Consider the following 17,021-nt stretch of genomic DNA (forward strand, 5'->3'; position numbering starts at 1 on the left):
ATCCGCTGAAACTCTTTCACTGCACAAGCCAACTTACCCGAGGTCTCTTCCAGACCACACGTCCGATCCTGTTGCCCTGGTAAAAGAGCGAGTCGTCGAAGGCGGGGAAACGGGGGTCCTCAAAGAGCAGGCCACTCTGCAAGCACTGCCTCTTCAGGGTGGAGTACTGCTGCCCCTCGAAGGCCTTCACTGAAGTGAACATACTGCAGCCCTGAAGGACACAACCAGGGCGACAGGGAGGGACAACAGTCAAGACCAAACTCGTATATCACATATCACATATCACACGCACAGATATGCATCACATCATCACAATTCCATTCACACATTTTCATGTCATCACAGGAAACTGTGTTTCTCTACAACAAGTGATGTCCCCTGGCGTCTTTGAAACCAATTTCCCTCCCTACACCTCCGTTCTTCCACTCACTTACACTCACAGCTGACTGACAGCAGAATCCAGCCGACTTTAATACCGTAACAGTGAAAGCCCTCAGTGGAAATACTAGTCGATGTGCGCTGCTGCCTTGAGCACAGCCTGGATTCACTGGGTCAAAATGATTAATCTGTCAATTCACGGATACCCTACGGGGCCTAATTATCACTGATATGCGTTAAAGGAGCCATGTACACATTGATCAGCTCAGTACTAGCAGGGCATACAGAGGGACTGGTGGGGCAAACTAAGACGGAGCTATTGAAGGGATAATCAATAAGGAGATATTGGATAATCACAAACTTTTCTACCTTTAATTAGGGCTGGGACGATACACCTATCTCCCGATTCAACATTATCACGATACTTGGGTGCCGATTCGATATGTATTGCGATTTTTGTTAATTTTTTTAACACTAGACCATGGGAAAAAGTTGAGTCATACACTTCTGAGGACTTTTACTTTGAAAAATATCTAAATTAATACAGTAAAAATGTTTGATTTTCAGCATGTATGTAGTCAGAGATGTCCTGAAGTCAAATATATCAGTTATTGTCATGAATTATTTATTAAATCTGCAACCCAAAAATCAAAGAACAAAGAAATTCCCCCACAAATAAGTGGTATTTTCTTTTTAATTTATAAGGAACATGTAATGTTTTATACTTATGGTGAATATAATCCAATCAATCTTATTTCCATATATGTATTTTGTATATACAGTTACCTTTGTCAACACCTTATTTTGAAAACTGGACATAGTTACATGTGTATACTTCGCCAAGTCCGTCACTAGCTCTTACCGTAAAAACCAAGCAGTTTTTTGCATGCAGTATAAATGTGTTATTTTCACCTATTCTAAAATGGTTTATTTGAATATTTCTGCATACTGGGGTCCCCAAACAGTCTTAGAATTGCATAAATTGGGTATCACTGAGTATGACAGTTTTCCTAAAATTAGATTTGAAAAAAATTGAAATATATCGCCTTGCTTACAGTATCGCAATATATCACAATATATTGAATCGTTAACCCTATATCGTGATATGTATCGCCAGATTCCTACCAATACACAGCCCTACTAGAAATGCACTCATCAAGATGGCTTATTACTTTGGATTTTCTGGCTGTTGGACTAAAGACATTATTTTGAGCTCTGATAACTCATGACAGGGAATTTCACTCATAATTTATGAACATTTACAGACCTCCATGGCTAATTAATCATTTAGAAAAAAACAATTGATCATAAATAAAATGCTCATTAGCTGCACCCCTTAGAGAGAGGTAACTCTGCTTTCCCACTGTGAGCACCATAATCAACAAGTCCTGGACAGTCGATACGTTTTTCAGATGAGAAAAAATTATTCATGGCTGAACTTCTCGTGGTCATCAATTTGCATACTTCCTCATCTACTCGTGTCATTTCATTTCATAATCAATACCTCGAGCCAGCTAGAAGTATTGACTATGGACAAGAGATTTATTACAGGCATTCAAAGCCTCTCAGCTCATTGAACGATGTTTCAAGCGAGGTTGCACTCGTTACTGGCTGACTAAATACGCACTTTATGTTTCCTGGCGTGGATAATATTATGTTATTATACTGTGGAATGATGGAAAATGAGTTGTGAAATTGTGACCTCTTGGGATAAAGCAGTGTGTACTTGCTTCCTCTCATCGCAGGTGTCAGAAATCTAAAAGTTTCAACTTCAACTTTATTATCACAGGGTTTCTGCAGCGCTCACCAAATTAAATACCACGTAGAATGCAATGTAATACCCGTTGCATGCATGGTCATACATTCGTTATCGCCCCTGTACCTTGGAGGTGTAAGTTTATAGGTGTATACGTCTCCAGCAATCAAGCAATCCCGCAATAGGATACAAAAACACTTAACACAAAACAACATTACTGTGGAGTAAATATTTGTTAACATTTCAAGCACACACGGGTAGTGATTCAGTATCAGCTGTAGCTTTACTCATCAACATTAGCTCACGGGGAACTTGATGCCACAATAACCTGTTTAAAGAGCTCAGGGTTCCTCTTAAGACCTTATTTTAACCTAACAGCTCTGACATTAACATGAGCCGACTTTAACACCGGTTGGGTGTGTATCTGGGTTAAAATTCTCGGGACTTAATGGTTCTATTAAATATAAATTGTTCTGGATGAGATTTCCCTAATGGAGATGAGGATGTGGACTCTGGAGGCCACCTTTGTAAATCTTAAAGTCAGGGTTGACGATGTTCTCCAGTATACACTATTTGTTATATTGGTTGAAATGGTCTTTACACCCCGACAGCGATCCATTACTGATGAGCTCTGAAAAAGGACTGGAAAAGAGCCGTCATCTGTAGCTTTTATAATCCTGTAAAAACGTCTACCAATCACGTCCTCGCGGTCCGCTTGGAAAGAACCAATCAGATGCCTCCCCGCTTCCCTGCTTGTACTCTACCCTTGGCGTGCACCAGCCTGAACTCAAAGTGCGTCGTCGCCGCACGTTTACTGGAGAATGGAAGAGAAAACTCCGCCCTGCAGTAGCACTGCCGCGGTTACTTGTCATGAGGTAGCATTGTTGAGTTGAGGTCCTCTCTCCGCTCTCTCTCTGTGTCTGTGAAGTAGTTACGATGCGGCGGTGCTCGTGTATGTGTGAGTGGGGGGGCGTTGCCTTGGAAGGAGCCCCGAGGGGAGGGAGACGGAGCTCCTACTTCCAAATGATGCTAGCTTTCCAACATCGTCAACCCTATCTTTAACGAGCGGTAGAGGTCATGGGCCTGACAAATCCACATCTACATGCAGATCAATACAGGCCTGCTGTCCTCTCAAGGTTAATTAGCTCATTGCTTATGTCAATAGATAAATGACAAGAAAATTGATGTATAGAAATGCCAAAGATATTTTGAATCATCGAGTAAAGAAAATTTATATCATTATCTGATTTCTTTAAACTCTCGAATATCACTATCAGCTTCAAAAATCCTTTCTCCTTCCTTTTAACCATGAACAAAATCTTTTCTTAATCTTTACCAAGTCGTTTTAGTTACTTAAATGAAATGAATGATTAAAGGAAAACAATGCATCTAGTTCTAAATTTAAAGTTAACATAATGTAGATGCAGAAGACACCACAGTATAATCCAGCACTGCTTGAGGCACTTGAGTCTTGGTAGGACTCAGCTTCAAAGTGACGCTGTGTGATGTTCCAGCAGGGGAGGCAGGGGGAGATGATGTTCAGATGATGTAGGAGGGATCGTTCCTCTACAACTCTCGCTAAGCTCTCTAAGATGAGATGTTCCTCTGATGCTGTTTGTCAGCCATCTTAAGAAGAATGGCACACAGATGAATCAGCGCAGAGGTATCCCATTTACACACTGGTATTAACACATGCTATCTTTATCTAGATAAGGAAAAATACATGCTGATCCCGCTGCCCCAGAATGCATTGAATGCATGCAATCTGATCTCAGCCAGGTGTAAAGGATATCTGTACAGTGTGACCTCTCTCTTAAAAGGAGCCGATTTAGCATCACACTTCCACAACATTGTTGGTCTCATGATGGACAGTTGAAAAAAAAGTATTAAAATAGATGCAGCAGAGTTGACCCAGAGATATCGTCTTATATATTCCATACATTCTTCTTCCTTGTCAAAGCCTGGTGCCTACATTACCCACAATGCAAGTCTGCCGACAGTTTAATTAAAGAGTCGGGTGTGATATGCTAGAAGCGGCTAATGTAGCCTCGAGCAGCTGCTGTTCGCTTGTGTGTGTGTGTGTGTGTGTGTGTGTGTGTGTGTCTGCTCGTGTTTCACGCTCTAGACACAACTGACAAATAATATGTGGAATAGATACGTAATTTAAAAAACACAATCACTGCTTTGCGGCACTTCTGCCTCCTCTCTGAACCCGGCTCAGCTGGTCTAGGGCAGGCAGGGAAATTTGGGCACAACGATATGAAAGTCAATCAACCGCTTGGGTCGTTTTCTAAGCAAAAATGTAATAAATGTATCCGTCTTCTGTGATAGTAAACTAAATATATTTGGGTTTTCAACTGTTGGTCAGACATAATAAGCAATACAAATATGTCAACAGCTTTGGGAACTTGTGCTGGCTATTTTTCACTATTTTCTGACATTTTCTAGACAAAAAAATGAATGGATCCATCAAGAAAGTAAATAAATCAATAATGACAATTACTCATTAGTTGTAGATTACAGCAATCTAATTTAAACTCTTTACAGAGAAAGAGCTCTGATCTAATGAATTGGCAATTAGTTACAGAGCCAAATGAAGTAATACAGCATACAACAATATAAAACAGAAGAAACAACAACATGTTCATTTAGAGCATGTCACCTATAATATTACTGTACAATCTGAAATTCATCCTTCATGCCAACCGGCTCACTGCAGTACAGCGAAGTAGTAAAACCAAATCCAGATGAAGTCTTTTAATGCCACATTACTATCAAATGAAGTAGTTTTTAATTGGGCCGAGGTGACCTGTTCACCTCGCAGCGTTGCTAAATGACATCTAATATCTGGGGAAAATGGAGTGAGCAGAAAATGGAGGAACGCCAAATCAAAAGGACAACAGGAGGAACTTGAAATCTGATGACTGTACCTTTCAAATAGCATTAACCTGAAGGCATTAAAAAGTAACTTTTCCTGACATTCAGGGAGATTCAATTCTTTCTGTAGACTCGTGTTGAATCCAAACAGGCTGTGAAAGCAGCGTCTATGGAGCAGCATTATAAAACTCTCACCTGCACTAAACACAGCTAAATGTCCACCTGGTCTATGTCGTAACCGTTAACTAAAGCTGAGTGTGCAGTCTTTGGTCTTAATTAAAGAAAATAACTTCAATACAGAGGCATTAACAAGCTTGCCGGCTCTTGACTGAGTGATAAGTAAATTCCTGGGGGAACGAGGAGGTCGCAGTTGGAAGCTAAATCTGACAGATGGCCTGGTGTCTTGGCTCGTGACTGCAATGGGGAAAGCCATGCTGTCATCTGGCCTCGGTGGATGGCCAACAGGATTACCTGCAGAGAGCGAAGCCTGAGAAGCTGCTGCACTGGATGCCTTCACTACTGTGGCAAAGCACAACAACAAGCACTGCTCTAATTAAAGCTGAATAAACACAGTATATATACTGTATTGTGCACACATTTTCCAAGGAATTCTAATGTCCCCAATCTTAACCGGCACTGCCATAAGCACAACATCTGACATATCATGACAACAGTCATCCAACAGACATAGCAAACATTTGTAGTCGTGTTTCTGTCCGACCGACGAAACAGGGTTCCCACTCTTTTCCAGAGATCATTCCAGGACTTTTCCAAGATGTTTTTAGTGATGATCTAGCTGGTATGACAGACATGGGTCGCACCATACACTAATATGTTCCTCTCTGTGGAAGTGCGTTTAAAAGACGTGCAGTCTCTGGCTATAACTTTTCTTACATGCTTATAATTCAACGTATGCTCATACAACGGTTCTTATGACATCTTACGAAAAGTTATTCCTAATTTTTTTTACGTTTTAATATGAATCTGTCCAGCAACACGTGTCAATTTCTGCTCGTTACATGCATACAGTCTTTTCAAAATAAACTTCTGTCTTCACAGGAAACAACTTGGTTAGGTTCAGGCAACAAAACTACTTAGTTATGTTTAGGAAAAGATCGAAGTGGCGTAACTTAAGTACGGAAGTTACGTGACAACTAAGTCAACGTTGACTTCTGGTTTCACACGGGACATGAACAGCGGCCTCCTGGGTGAAAGTACGGTGTTTTTTCACTCACCCATCCACCCCAACTTCCTCCTTAAGCATCGTCTGTAACTCGTTATACTTCCTGGTTCACGATTATGTGAATTAAATATGAATTGATTTCGTGGGGTACATACGAATTACAGTGCATTACTTTTTCATAGGTATAGCTATGAACATTGTATGAGAACAGCCTGTATAATTACTTATGCATCAACTTTAGCAACTGAACCAAACATGCTACCTAATTTAATATTAAAATATCTGTCTCTTCTACTGCTAAATACTCCACTTCTTTCACCAGCTAGTCGCTAACTTTGCTAAAAATGACCCAATTATCTGGTTAAATAGTTTTTATCAACTGAATAACTGGCAGACGTTGCTCCGTTTCATATCGACACTCCTGTTCACTGTTGTTCCCGTCATGCTTAATTCAATTAGAATCAATTATTTTAAAATTGTGTACACGTCTTACAAATTGTGCACCATCTTGGGATGCCATGCGTCTCTACCCTAAATGAAAATTATCCATGCTTGACGTTTCTGCTTTATGTGATGGACAGAAGTCTTGAAATATTTCACACTTTGCCTGTTGTATCATTAACGAAATCTTACCATCAACTTTTTAATACCAGGCGTGTATGAACAGTCTTATCTGACCCCTAGTCAATGTGTTAAATGCTCATTGTTAACACAATTTAATGCACACGTTTCTAGACTGTCAACATTTCTGATTGTTGATAGTTTCTGCATAAACCTCAGAAAGAGGGCCAAGATGTCACATGACATTCAACACTTAATATCCGATTGATGATATACTGTAAGCATCACAAAAAGTGATAACATAAGTGGACACAGATGCTTTAATGTGGAAAAAATACAGTTGGACTGCACGCAGATGTTTGGGAAGACACGATCTGTGATGATATAAGACCTCAGCTCTCCTACATATGGGGGAGCTAAACAGATGGAAAAGGAATAAGGTGGAGATACATTAAAAACTGCCCACGCTACAGGGAGAATGGGACTGCAGCAAACCACAGGAGACTGGAAGGAACCTATTAGTCATAAAGTGGCTAAAAGTGGCCAGTTTGTTTACGACATTTCCGAGATAATGGGCAATAAAGACAGAAGCGGGACGCGACGGCTGGGAAAGTGTGGATGTTGGCAAGAAGATGGCATTCCCATCATTCATCAGACAAAGATATCGCCAAGTTTAATAAACTGAAAAAGAGTGAGAGCAGTACATAAATGATGGCTGTTTAAAGTATTTTGGCTTTTCTATGATATTTCATATTTATTTGAGTCATTTCCAAACTAAGTTGATTAGCAACACTGTTTGCCACGGACAAATAACTTCATTTTGTGCTGAAAGTTAAAATAAGAAGGTTGTTGGTAAAATGGGAATATGACGTATGACGATAGTAGAAGCTGCAAACTTGTTGCCTCAGCTAACTGAGGGTTTTCTTTTTCTTTTTTTGTTTCCTCCACCTTAGTTTAGTGTGTTTATTTTCAAAAATGTTGTGCATTTGTGTGTGTCCTTTAAAGAAAACATAATAAACATGAGAAATAATATGTTGCAGAGGAGGAAAACTTCTGCTGAGGATGAAATGTTAAAGTATTCATGACCGACAGACGATGCAGTCCCCGCCCCGAAACAACGGAGTCATGATTCAGTAATGAAAGCTCCTGCAGTGTAGAGAGAGAGGTGAAAAGCTGGAGGGGAAAGCCGTTCAATCAATGATCAATACTCTGAGGAGCGCCTAGAAGGAAACAAAGTGCCCCTTCCAACAGATGGGAGCACCGTAGACATAATAATACAGTGTGTAATGCAGTGTTTCCAGCAGCGTGTACTGTATTAATCATCAGCTACACTTCAGCTCCAACGTGTTGATCCAGGATAACAAATAATTCATAACTCTTTCCTCATTTATAACTGTGTGCAAAGCTTGTGTGTTTCACTGATTGTTTACTGAGCAGTATTAGAAGCCTGTCATCTTGTGATAGTGTTAGAGGCCAAGGCATTCCCAATAAACCACTCCCACTCCCACTCCCCACTCCCCAGTCCGGTCTATGATCTTTGCTGCAATTGAACAACACACACGGACTGAATATGAGCATCAGTCCAGACTGAAAGCCGCCCTGGCTTCATTCTGCTAAGATAGCCTTACTGAGCAGAGTAACTGCTGGTCAGCAGATGTCAACATTCATCTCAGTCTACTGCTGTAGTATGGTGCTGTACAGCATACTGGCAGATGTACCACAGAGATCATACTGGTACAATGGCAGAATTTTGCAAAACACGACTGTCAAACTGACGTATGGTTAACAAGCACACTTCTCTCTCTATGACAAATGCTTACGGTGGTGATGTGACACTATTAGGGCTGCCAAATTACAGCAACATTGGGTAGAAATGGAGCAAATATGATTAAAAAAAATTAGCTAGCCCACCCGTCATCTCCGTTCTCTTTATACATCCATGGTCAGCTCCATCGGGGCCGTTTGAATGCATTTAAAGGTCCCATATTGTAAAAAGTGAGATTTTACATTATAAAGCAGGTTTAAGTGCTATATAAATACTCTTAAACTATCAAACGCTCAATATATGGAGAATACACACAGCCCGTATTCAGAAATTGCGCGTTTGAAACAATCCGTTAGGATTTCTGTCCATTTGTGATGTCACAAATATACAATATTTAGACCATTACACGGTTTTGAACGTAAACATTCTAAATGTGTCCCAGTTTATTTCCTGTTGCAGTGTATGTGAATAACATCAGGTGACAGGAAGTAAACATGGACCCAAACTGTTGCCTAGCAACGCAATTCCCTTGCAATTCCATTGAAATGCACTAAAACGGAGCCTTTCAGACAGAGGGTAAATACAGGTATATTCAGGCAGACAATATGAGGAAAATAATGTGTTTTTTGAACACTACAGCATGTAAACATGTTCTATTAGAAACACAAAATACGAGTATGAACCTGAAAATGAGCAAGACATGGGACCTTTAACATAAATGTCAGTATATGGGTGCTCTACAGTTGTAGCGTTGCTGATTTGACCATGTAGATGAGAGTGACGGCCGGCTTGACCGCACGTTACCGCAATATGATAACGTTTCCTGTCCGTGACAGAGTTAGCATGCAGCTTTAGCGGTGATGTCTAGCTCTGCTTTTCCTGTCAATGTGTGGAACCCAAAGTGTTTCCATACTTTACTGTATGTGCAGTGTTTACGAATGTAAGTTTAAGGCACTTCTGCATTGGCTTCACTTTTCAGAGCTGAAAGGTTGCCGCCTGGTAGAGAAGGGAAAGACGGGGAAAAGCAGTGCTGGGGCTTTCCAGGACCATGGACAGCATTTATCTGAGAAGCACACAGAGCGAGCTGAACAGTACCGTGGACAGCTCCTGTGTTACAACACTGAATGGGACCAGAGTGTTTCGCCCTGGGCAGACAACCTTCCTTTTGACCAATCAATGGGCCAGAAAAAAAAAAGTCAAATCTACTTATATCCAGGGAGGCAGTATCACCAGAAGATAATGGTGTACCGGCCTACACTTAAACAATTTTCTCCACACTCTGCCTGGCATCACAGAGAGGCCTGTTACTTTAACGGTGTTATTCTGGGTATGAGGTGGCCATGTTGTTGCTAGTGGCTCTAGGCTACTGGGTTTCTCTGGAGTGACCATTTCAATACTGATCTACAGTGAGCAGCACGCACAAGTTAACTCACACGAAGAAATGCAAAACATAAACAAACAAATCCAGTGGTTACATCTGCACACAGAGCAGCTAAACAGCATGTTGGCTCGCAGGATTATAAAATTAAAGAATGGTGCAAATATTAGAGACATGAATATAGTGATGTCATTAAAGATGAGGAACAAAAGACACCACAGCTACTAGGGCTGGGACGATTCACCTATCTCCCAATTCGATACTATCACGATACTTGGGTGCTGATTCAATATGTATTGCGATTTTTAAGTATTGTGATCTATTTCAAAATCGTAAAAAGACACATAGGTGAATCCATTTTTTTCCTCACCCTTAACAGCTACTCTCTGACTCCCCAAAAAGAACATCACAGTGATCTGTTGTCGAGGAAAATGTGTTCCCCGATAATGATTATAACTGTTCACAAAACTGTGTAGCGCATCATTAACGTGCACCGCAGGCAGCAGCAGATTCTGGCAGTGTTCTGGTCAGAGATCGGGGGGGAGTGTGTTCGGGTATTGGTGGTGGTGGTGGTGGTGGTGGTAGGGAGTGACTGATTGAGTCTGCTACTGCTGACAGACTGATTACACTCAGAGAACAGTGAGCAGTAATGCACCAGTATACCAGGGAGAGAGCCAGAGTGGGAGAAAGAGAGAAAGAGAGAGAGAAAAAGGGAGGGAGGGGTGCGCCAGACCATCCCTCATCCACCCCCTCCTGCATCAGGGAGGAGGGCTATCCTAGCTTCCCATCCTCCCAGCATCGTGATCTCCTCTCTGCAGTATCTTCTCCCGCTGCCAGCTACTGTAGGCTTGGCCATGACATACGACACTTGCACTGAAAGTCACTTTTCTCTGCTTACTCAGCTTGATTCCCCCCCCCCCCCATTACAGTACCACATGATCTCCCGTACGTTTAAATGCCATTATGGCCCAGTTACCTATGAGCTCACTCAGATTTGTTTATGTGAGGGAGAACAGCTCTAAGCAAAAAAACACAAAGTTATAAACTACTGTATTCGCTCTAGGAATACTATAAAAACATGAGGTTGCTATGCACTCATTATTGGAGTCACATCCTGATAATGCATTGATTTTTATGGTGGTTCAATCACGTGGGGTATTGTTTTTTCTCTCTCTCTCTCTCTCTCTCTGTCTCTGTCTCTCTAATGAACAATAATGCCAAATAGGCACATATTAGGGTGAAACCATTAGGTTTCGACAATGCTTTATCTTTAAGGATCATACGTGAAGTGCACTAAGGTCGATGATATACAGATAAGTATTCATTTTAGATATATATGGGGGATTTACTGCTGTTATTTTAGTATTAAATCAGACTGTGATAGGGCTGTCCTCAACCACAGAAATTCTTAGTCGACTAACTCATTAGTTGATTTAATCGACAGATCTGTAAAACTGAGTTTCTCCACAAAGAATCACACAAAAGCTCTTGTGTTTACCAGAGATGTGCTCATAAGTTTCTTGGAAATATGTCACTCAGCATGAAAAAAGCATAAAATGATGAAAGGAAAACGACCGATTAATTGACTAAACCGTATATCATTCCACATTGTATTAAGACGACAGTAGTAAAGACTGATATCACTTATTAAATCAGCCACTGCTGAGCGTTCTCTGACAAGTTATAGTGATATTAGACCCTGTTGAAATCCCTTATAAAGACCTACTGGGAGTCTCAATACTCCACTTTTAGGACCATTATACCTGGCACGCAGCCTAAACTGGAGCTTACACACACACACACACGGGCATGGACTATTAATGTGCATTCAGTCCCCTCTCAGTGCTCTGCAGAACAATACACTTCTTAAAAAATTACTAATTTATTACTCCTCATGCATGCAGAGGCTCCACAGCATCAGACAGAGGCAACAAAATAAGACCCTGTTTGATTTCAGCTAACAGCAAAACTTACAAAGCCTCTCTCTCTGTCTCTCTCTCTAATGAACAATAATGCCAAATAGACACATATTAGGGTGAAACCATTAGGTTTCGACAATGCTTTATCTCTAGGGATCGTAAGAGAAGTGCACTAAGGTTGAGGATACACAGATCAGCCATGAACCCTTACTTGATAAGCATTAATTTGAGATATATATGGGGGATTTACTGCTGTTATTTTAGTATTAAATTGTACTGTAATAGGGCTGTCCTCGACCAAAGTAATTCTTAGTCGATAGATCTGTAAAACTGAGTTTCTCCACGAAGAATCCCACAAAAGCACCACTTTAGATCTTGTGTTTACCAGAGATGTGCTCACAAGTTTCTTGAAAAGATGTCATTCAGCATGAAAAAGCATAAAATGATGAAAAGAAATCTTAAGTCGACTAAGACCAAAACCACTTTAGATATTACTGTTTAGTCAGTGTAATGTTATGTTTATGTTGAGCTTGAAGATGAATGCTCCTGAATGCTCCACTAGAGGTTATTATTACCAGAGATGGCTCTCCCATATAGATTCATGGCAGCTGCTGCTTTATCTTTGCTGTGCATTGTAAATATTAAAAGATTTGATATATAGTGAATTTGAAATTAATGTGCATTCAGTCCCCTCTCAGTGCTCTGCAGAACAATAATAAATTACTAATGTATTACTCCTCATGCATGCAGAGGCAGAAAATAAGTCCCTGTTTGATTTCAGCAAACAGCAAAACTTACAAAGCCTCTATTGATGACTGATATTACTGTTTATGTTACCAAAAGCTTGCAGATATCACTTCTCCTGCATGCTCCACTGGGGTTATTATTACCAGATATGGCTCTCCCATATAGATTTATGTGCATCTTTATTATGCATTATCTTTGCTGTGCATTGTAATTATGATATCATCACTATGATTTATAGTGAATTTGCAATTTATACAACCATGCATATGAAGCTATAAAGCAGCATACAAACAGAAAAAAAAAAAAAACAGCAGCTCCAATATATGCCGCTATTTTTGCGCAAAGTAAAAAAAACCAAAAAACATTTCACACCAGTACAATACGGTGGTTTTGATAAATATTCCCTCTCACATATCACCATCTCCATCACCCTCAACCACACTGCAAGAGAGGCCATATGAGGCCATCACGGTAAGTAAAAGCATCTCCTGAGATTCAACGAGCAGCTTCGTGCAGCTCGCCTCTCTGTCTCCATCTCCAGCAGCAGCAGCATCCCTCCTGAGCACCTGGTGCTCTGGAGGAGGAAGAAGCAGTAAGAACCGGTTCCATGGTTACCTGATCTGAGGCCTCTCTTCTCCCGTGGCAACGTGGTTCTCTCTCTCGGGTCCTCCTCCGGGGGGTCCAGCCGGTCCGGCTCTCTCTCCTCTCCTGGGGGGGCTGCTGGGATTCCTCACCACCTCTCTCTCTCTCTCTGGTCCGCTGGAGGAGCTCCTCTCTCTCTCTCCTCTCCTCCTCTCCTCACTCCTCCTCACCGAGGAGCGTCAAGCCGCCGCGGTGAGGAGGAGACGGCACGGAAACAGGAAGCCCCCGTTCTCCCGATTTCAAAATAAAAGCTTGTTGAAAAAAATAAATAAAAAAAATAATATATATATCTATAGGTATATATATATATATATATATATATATATAGATAGTAGTATTGTACATGTTATTTTCTTTTTTTCTCGTAAAGTTATGACTTTATTCTTGTTATATTCTCATTAAGTTATGACTTTATTCTAGTAATATTACGACTTTTTTTCTCGTAAAGTTCTGATTTTATTCTCGTTATATTAAGATTTTTTTTCTCGTAAAATTACGACTTCATTCTCTTAATATTTTGACTTTTTTCTAGTAAAATTACGACTTTATTCTCGTAATATTCCGACTTTTTTTCTCGTAAAGTTATGACTTTATTCTCGTTATATTCTCGTAAAGTTATGACTTTATTCTAGTAATATTACGACTTTTTTTCTCGTAAAGTTATGACTTTATTCTCGTTATATTAAGATTTCTTTTCCCGTAAAATTACGACTTTATTCTCATAATATTATGACTTTTTTCTAGTAAAATTACGACTTTATTCTCGTAATGTTACGACTTTATTCTCGTTATATTAAGATTTCTTTTCCCGTAAAATTACGACTTTATTCTCATAATATTATGACTTTTTTCTAGTAAAATTACGACTTTATTCTCGTAATGTTACGACTTTATTCTTGTAATATTCCAACTTTTCTCGTAAAATTACGACCTTATTCTCGTAAAATTATGATTTTATTCTTGTAATATTACGACTTTTTTTCTCGTAAAGTTATCATTTTATTCTTGTAATATTAAGACTTTTTTCTCGTAAATTTACAACTTTATTCTCGTAATATTACGACTTTTTTCTCGTAAAATTATGACTTTATTCTCGTTATATTAAGAGTTTTTTGTTCGTAAATTTATTACTTTATTCTCGAAATCTCAGATTTTGTTTTCCTCAATTACTCCATCGTACTAGTTATTTTATTTTTTTTTTGCCACAATATTTAAATCAGCTTTAATCGACTTCGTTTTTTTTTTTTTTAAATAACAATGGATTCAATGACGTGTCATACGAAAATAGCAAGAACCCACAGATAGCTAGATAGCTAACTATTTCCGGTCTCTGTAAAGTTAAAAAAAATTATATATATATATATATATAGATATAGATGTATAAATAGATAGTAGTATTTTACATGTTATTTTCTTTTTTATATATATATATATATATATTACATATATATATATATATATATAATATAAACTGGAAAAAAAAAGTTCGGAAACTTGTGTTTGGTGGATTATTTCTCTGTTGTTACAATTCTAATTGGCATTGTATTTTACATCGTTGGAAAGCCTTTTTATTTACCTTCGCAATGATGTCCAACTTGTAAGGATCATGCATTTGTGGGATGAGCAGCGCAGCTGATTATGTGGGTAGCGCCCAAGAAAAATTTGCCAAAATGCTCCATCAATGGTAAACAGTGTATTCTCATAAGGCTACCAGGAAGAACATTCAAGCAGCTTGGCTTTGTTTGATGGCTTGTGACCATCCATCTTCCTCTTGATCACATTCCAGAGGTTTTCAATGGGATTCAGGTCTGGAGATTGGGCTGGCCATGACAGGGTCCTTCATCCACACCTTCACTGACCTGGCTGTGTGGCATGGAGCATTGTCCTGCTGGAAAAAACACTCCTCAGAGTTGGGGAACATTGTCATATAATAATTTTAAATAATTAATGTTTATTTCTGATGTATAACTAGAAGAACTTGACACACAGTGCTGAGCAGCATTTCAAATTAATCTTCAGGTTCCCAACTTTCAGATGATGTACACCACTTCTACTGTTGACCTGCTATCTCCCCCTAAAGACCCCCTGTGAAAAATGTTGATCAGTGTTTACCAAAGATCAATATACCAAGAGACGTCCTCAAATGTCTTGTTTTGTCTACAACTCCAAGATATTCAGTTTGCTGTCATAGAGGAGTAAAGAAACCAGAAAATATTCACATTTAAGAAGCTGGATTTTGGACATCCTTTTGGAGCTCAAGTTTACAAACTCTTGGAACATGTCTTATTTTGAAGGTGTAACAGGAAGTGTAGCATTTCCTATGCCAGTATATGACTGTGGTCCTCAGGAGGGATGCAGGCAGGGGGGGATGCTGCAGACTGAGCATGCGTGCAGCTAACAGGCCTGCTGTAATCCCCTTTGTCACAAATAACAAGAGGATGCAATATGCTGTAATTAAGAAGAAAATTATCCAGCTAATTACAGCCGTCCAGCTTCAACACTGCCTATATATAACACCTGAGAAGATATAGAACAGAGTTTAATTTATATTTCTGTTGGAGAAATAAACAAAAGGCAGGAAGCTTTAGGATATAAGAAACACTGGTTAAATACGGCATAAAGATATTAATATAATTAGATGTTACATTGCCTTATTAACCTTTAACATGTACTATTAGGTACATATTTATTCAAAATGCACCTAGCAAAATGTAAAATAATATACCCTGTCAGCAAAAATGTAAACTTATTTAACATTTTGACAAAGTTCATGCTGTGTAATTTGTCAGTTAAGTGTATTATCATTTGTACTGAGAATACAGCTGTAGCACTGGGGTCACCAGGAATATCTGACTTTTCCAAGCAGCCAAAACCTATATTGCAGTTTTTTTTAAATTATTTATTCTGAAAATATGTGCAGGATTAACAAAATATTATTGTAATAATAATAATAATTAAAATCATTATTATAATCATTATTATATATATAATTATAATACTTATTATTATTGTTATTATTTTATTATATATATATAAATAATAATAATAATGAAACTTATTCTAAAAATATGTGCAGGATTAACAGAATATTATCGTAATAATAATAATAATTATTATTATTATTACAGAGTACAACAGTCAATTTATAGTGATGAAAACATACAAATAATATTTACATATACATGTGTGAAATTCTAATAAAATGTGGCATTTGATTTGTTTCAGGTTTCCCATTAACAATGAATACAATATTGAATAATTCTACAATCAAACTGCATCACATCTGAGAGGTGGACGACACTAAATGGTGTTATGGCAGGTCAATACATCGGCAAATGGGAATCTGTGTAATGATATTGATAGACTAAAAGGGTATCCTTAAAAATGTCCAGACAGAAAATCTATATCTAACTTTCTTATATTACGTCAACACTACACTTAGCCACGAATAAATAATGAGCTGCATTAAAAGAACAAGGAGAGAGACAGTGAGATAAATCAGATGTAGTTGAACTCTTTGAGGTGATGCATTCATGCTCTCTCATTACTTTTTCAAAGCAAAGGTTTGGTGCAGCGTTGCTCTGGTGCCATCTTCTGGTCAGCCACCATTACAAGCTCCTCTTGTCTCCATGATGATTTTTTCCAGCTGCCTTTTCAGATGTTTAGTTTAAAAGTGGTTACTTATTCCAAACAGCTATCCTACTGGTTATTTTACATGACTTCATATTTTTAAGGGGAGGGAAAAATCATTATGTGAAAAAATGAATGATGATATGATATCTTCATATCCATCTACAAGAAGATCTAGGGGTAGG

The 17,021-nt window shown here is 38.9% G+C and overlaps 1 protein-coding gene across 1 annotated transcript in view; it reads right to left on the minus strand.

Annotated features, from left to right (window-relative positions):
* The window catches only part of capn5b (calpain 5b), a 47,345-nt gene extending 33,887 nt beyond the window's left edge, over positions 1-13,458 (minus strand). The window contains exons 1-2 of the mRNA XM_037748261.1: positions 13,180-13,458; positions 38-211 (exon numbers count right to left, since the gene is read on the minus strand). Coding sequence (XP_037604189.1) covers positions 38-202 — 165 coding nt within the window. The 5' untranslated portion in view covers positions 203-211; positions 13,180-13,458. The remainder of the gene's footprint in view (positions 1-37; positions 212-13,179) is intronic.
* Positions 13,459-17,021: the final 3,563 nt, after the last annotated feature.

This window comes from Sebastes umbrosus, chromosome 17 (assembly GCF_015220745.1).
Source record: "Sebastes umbrosus isolate fSebUmb1 chromosome 17, fSebUmb1.pri, whole genome shotgun sequence".
In the NCBI taxonomy this organism is placed as follows: Eukaryota; Metazoa; Chordata; class Actinopteri; order Perciformes; family Sebastidae; genus Sebastes; species Sebastes umbrosus.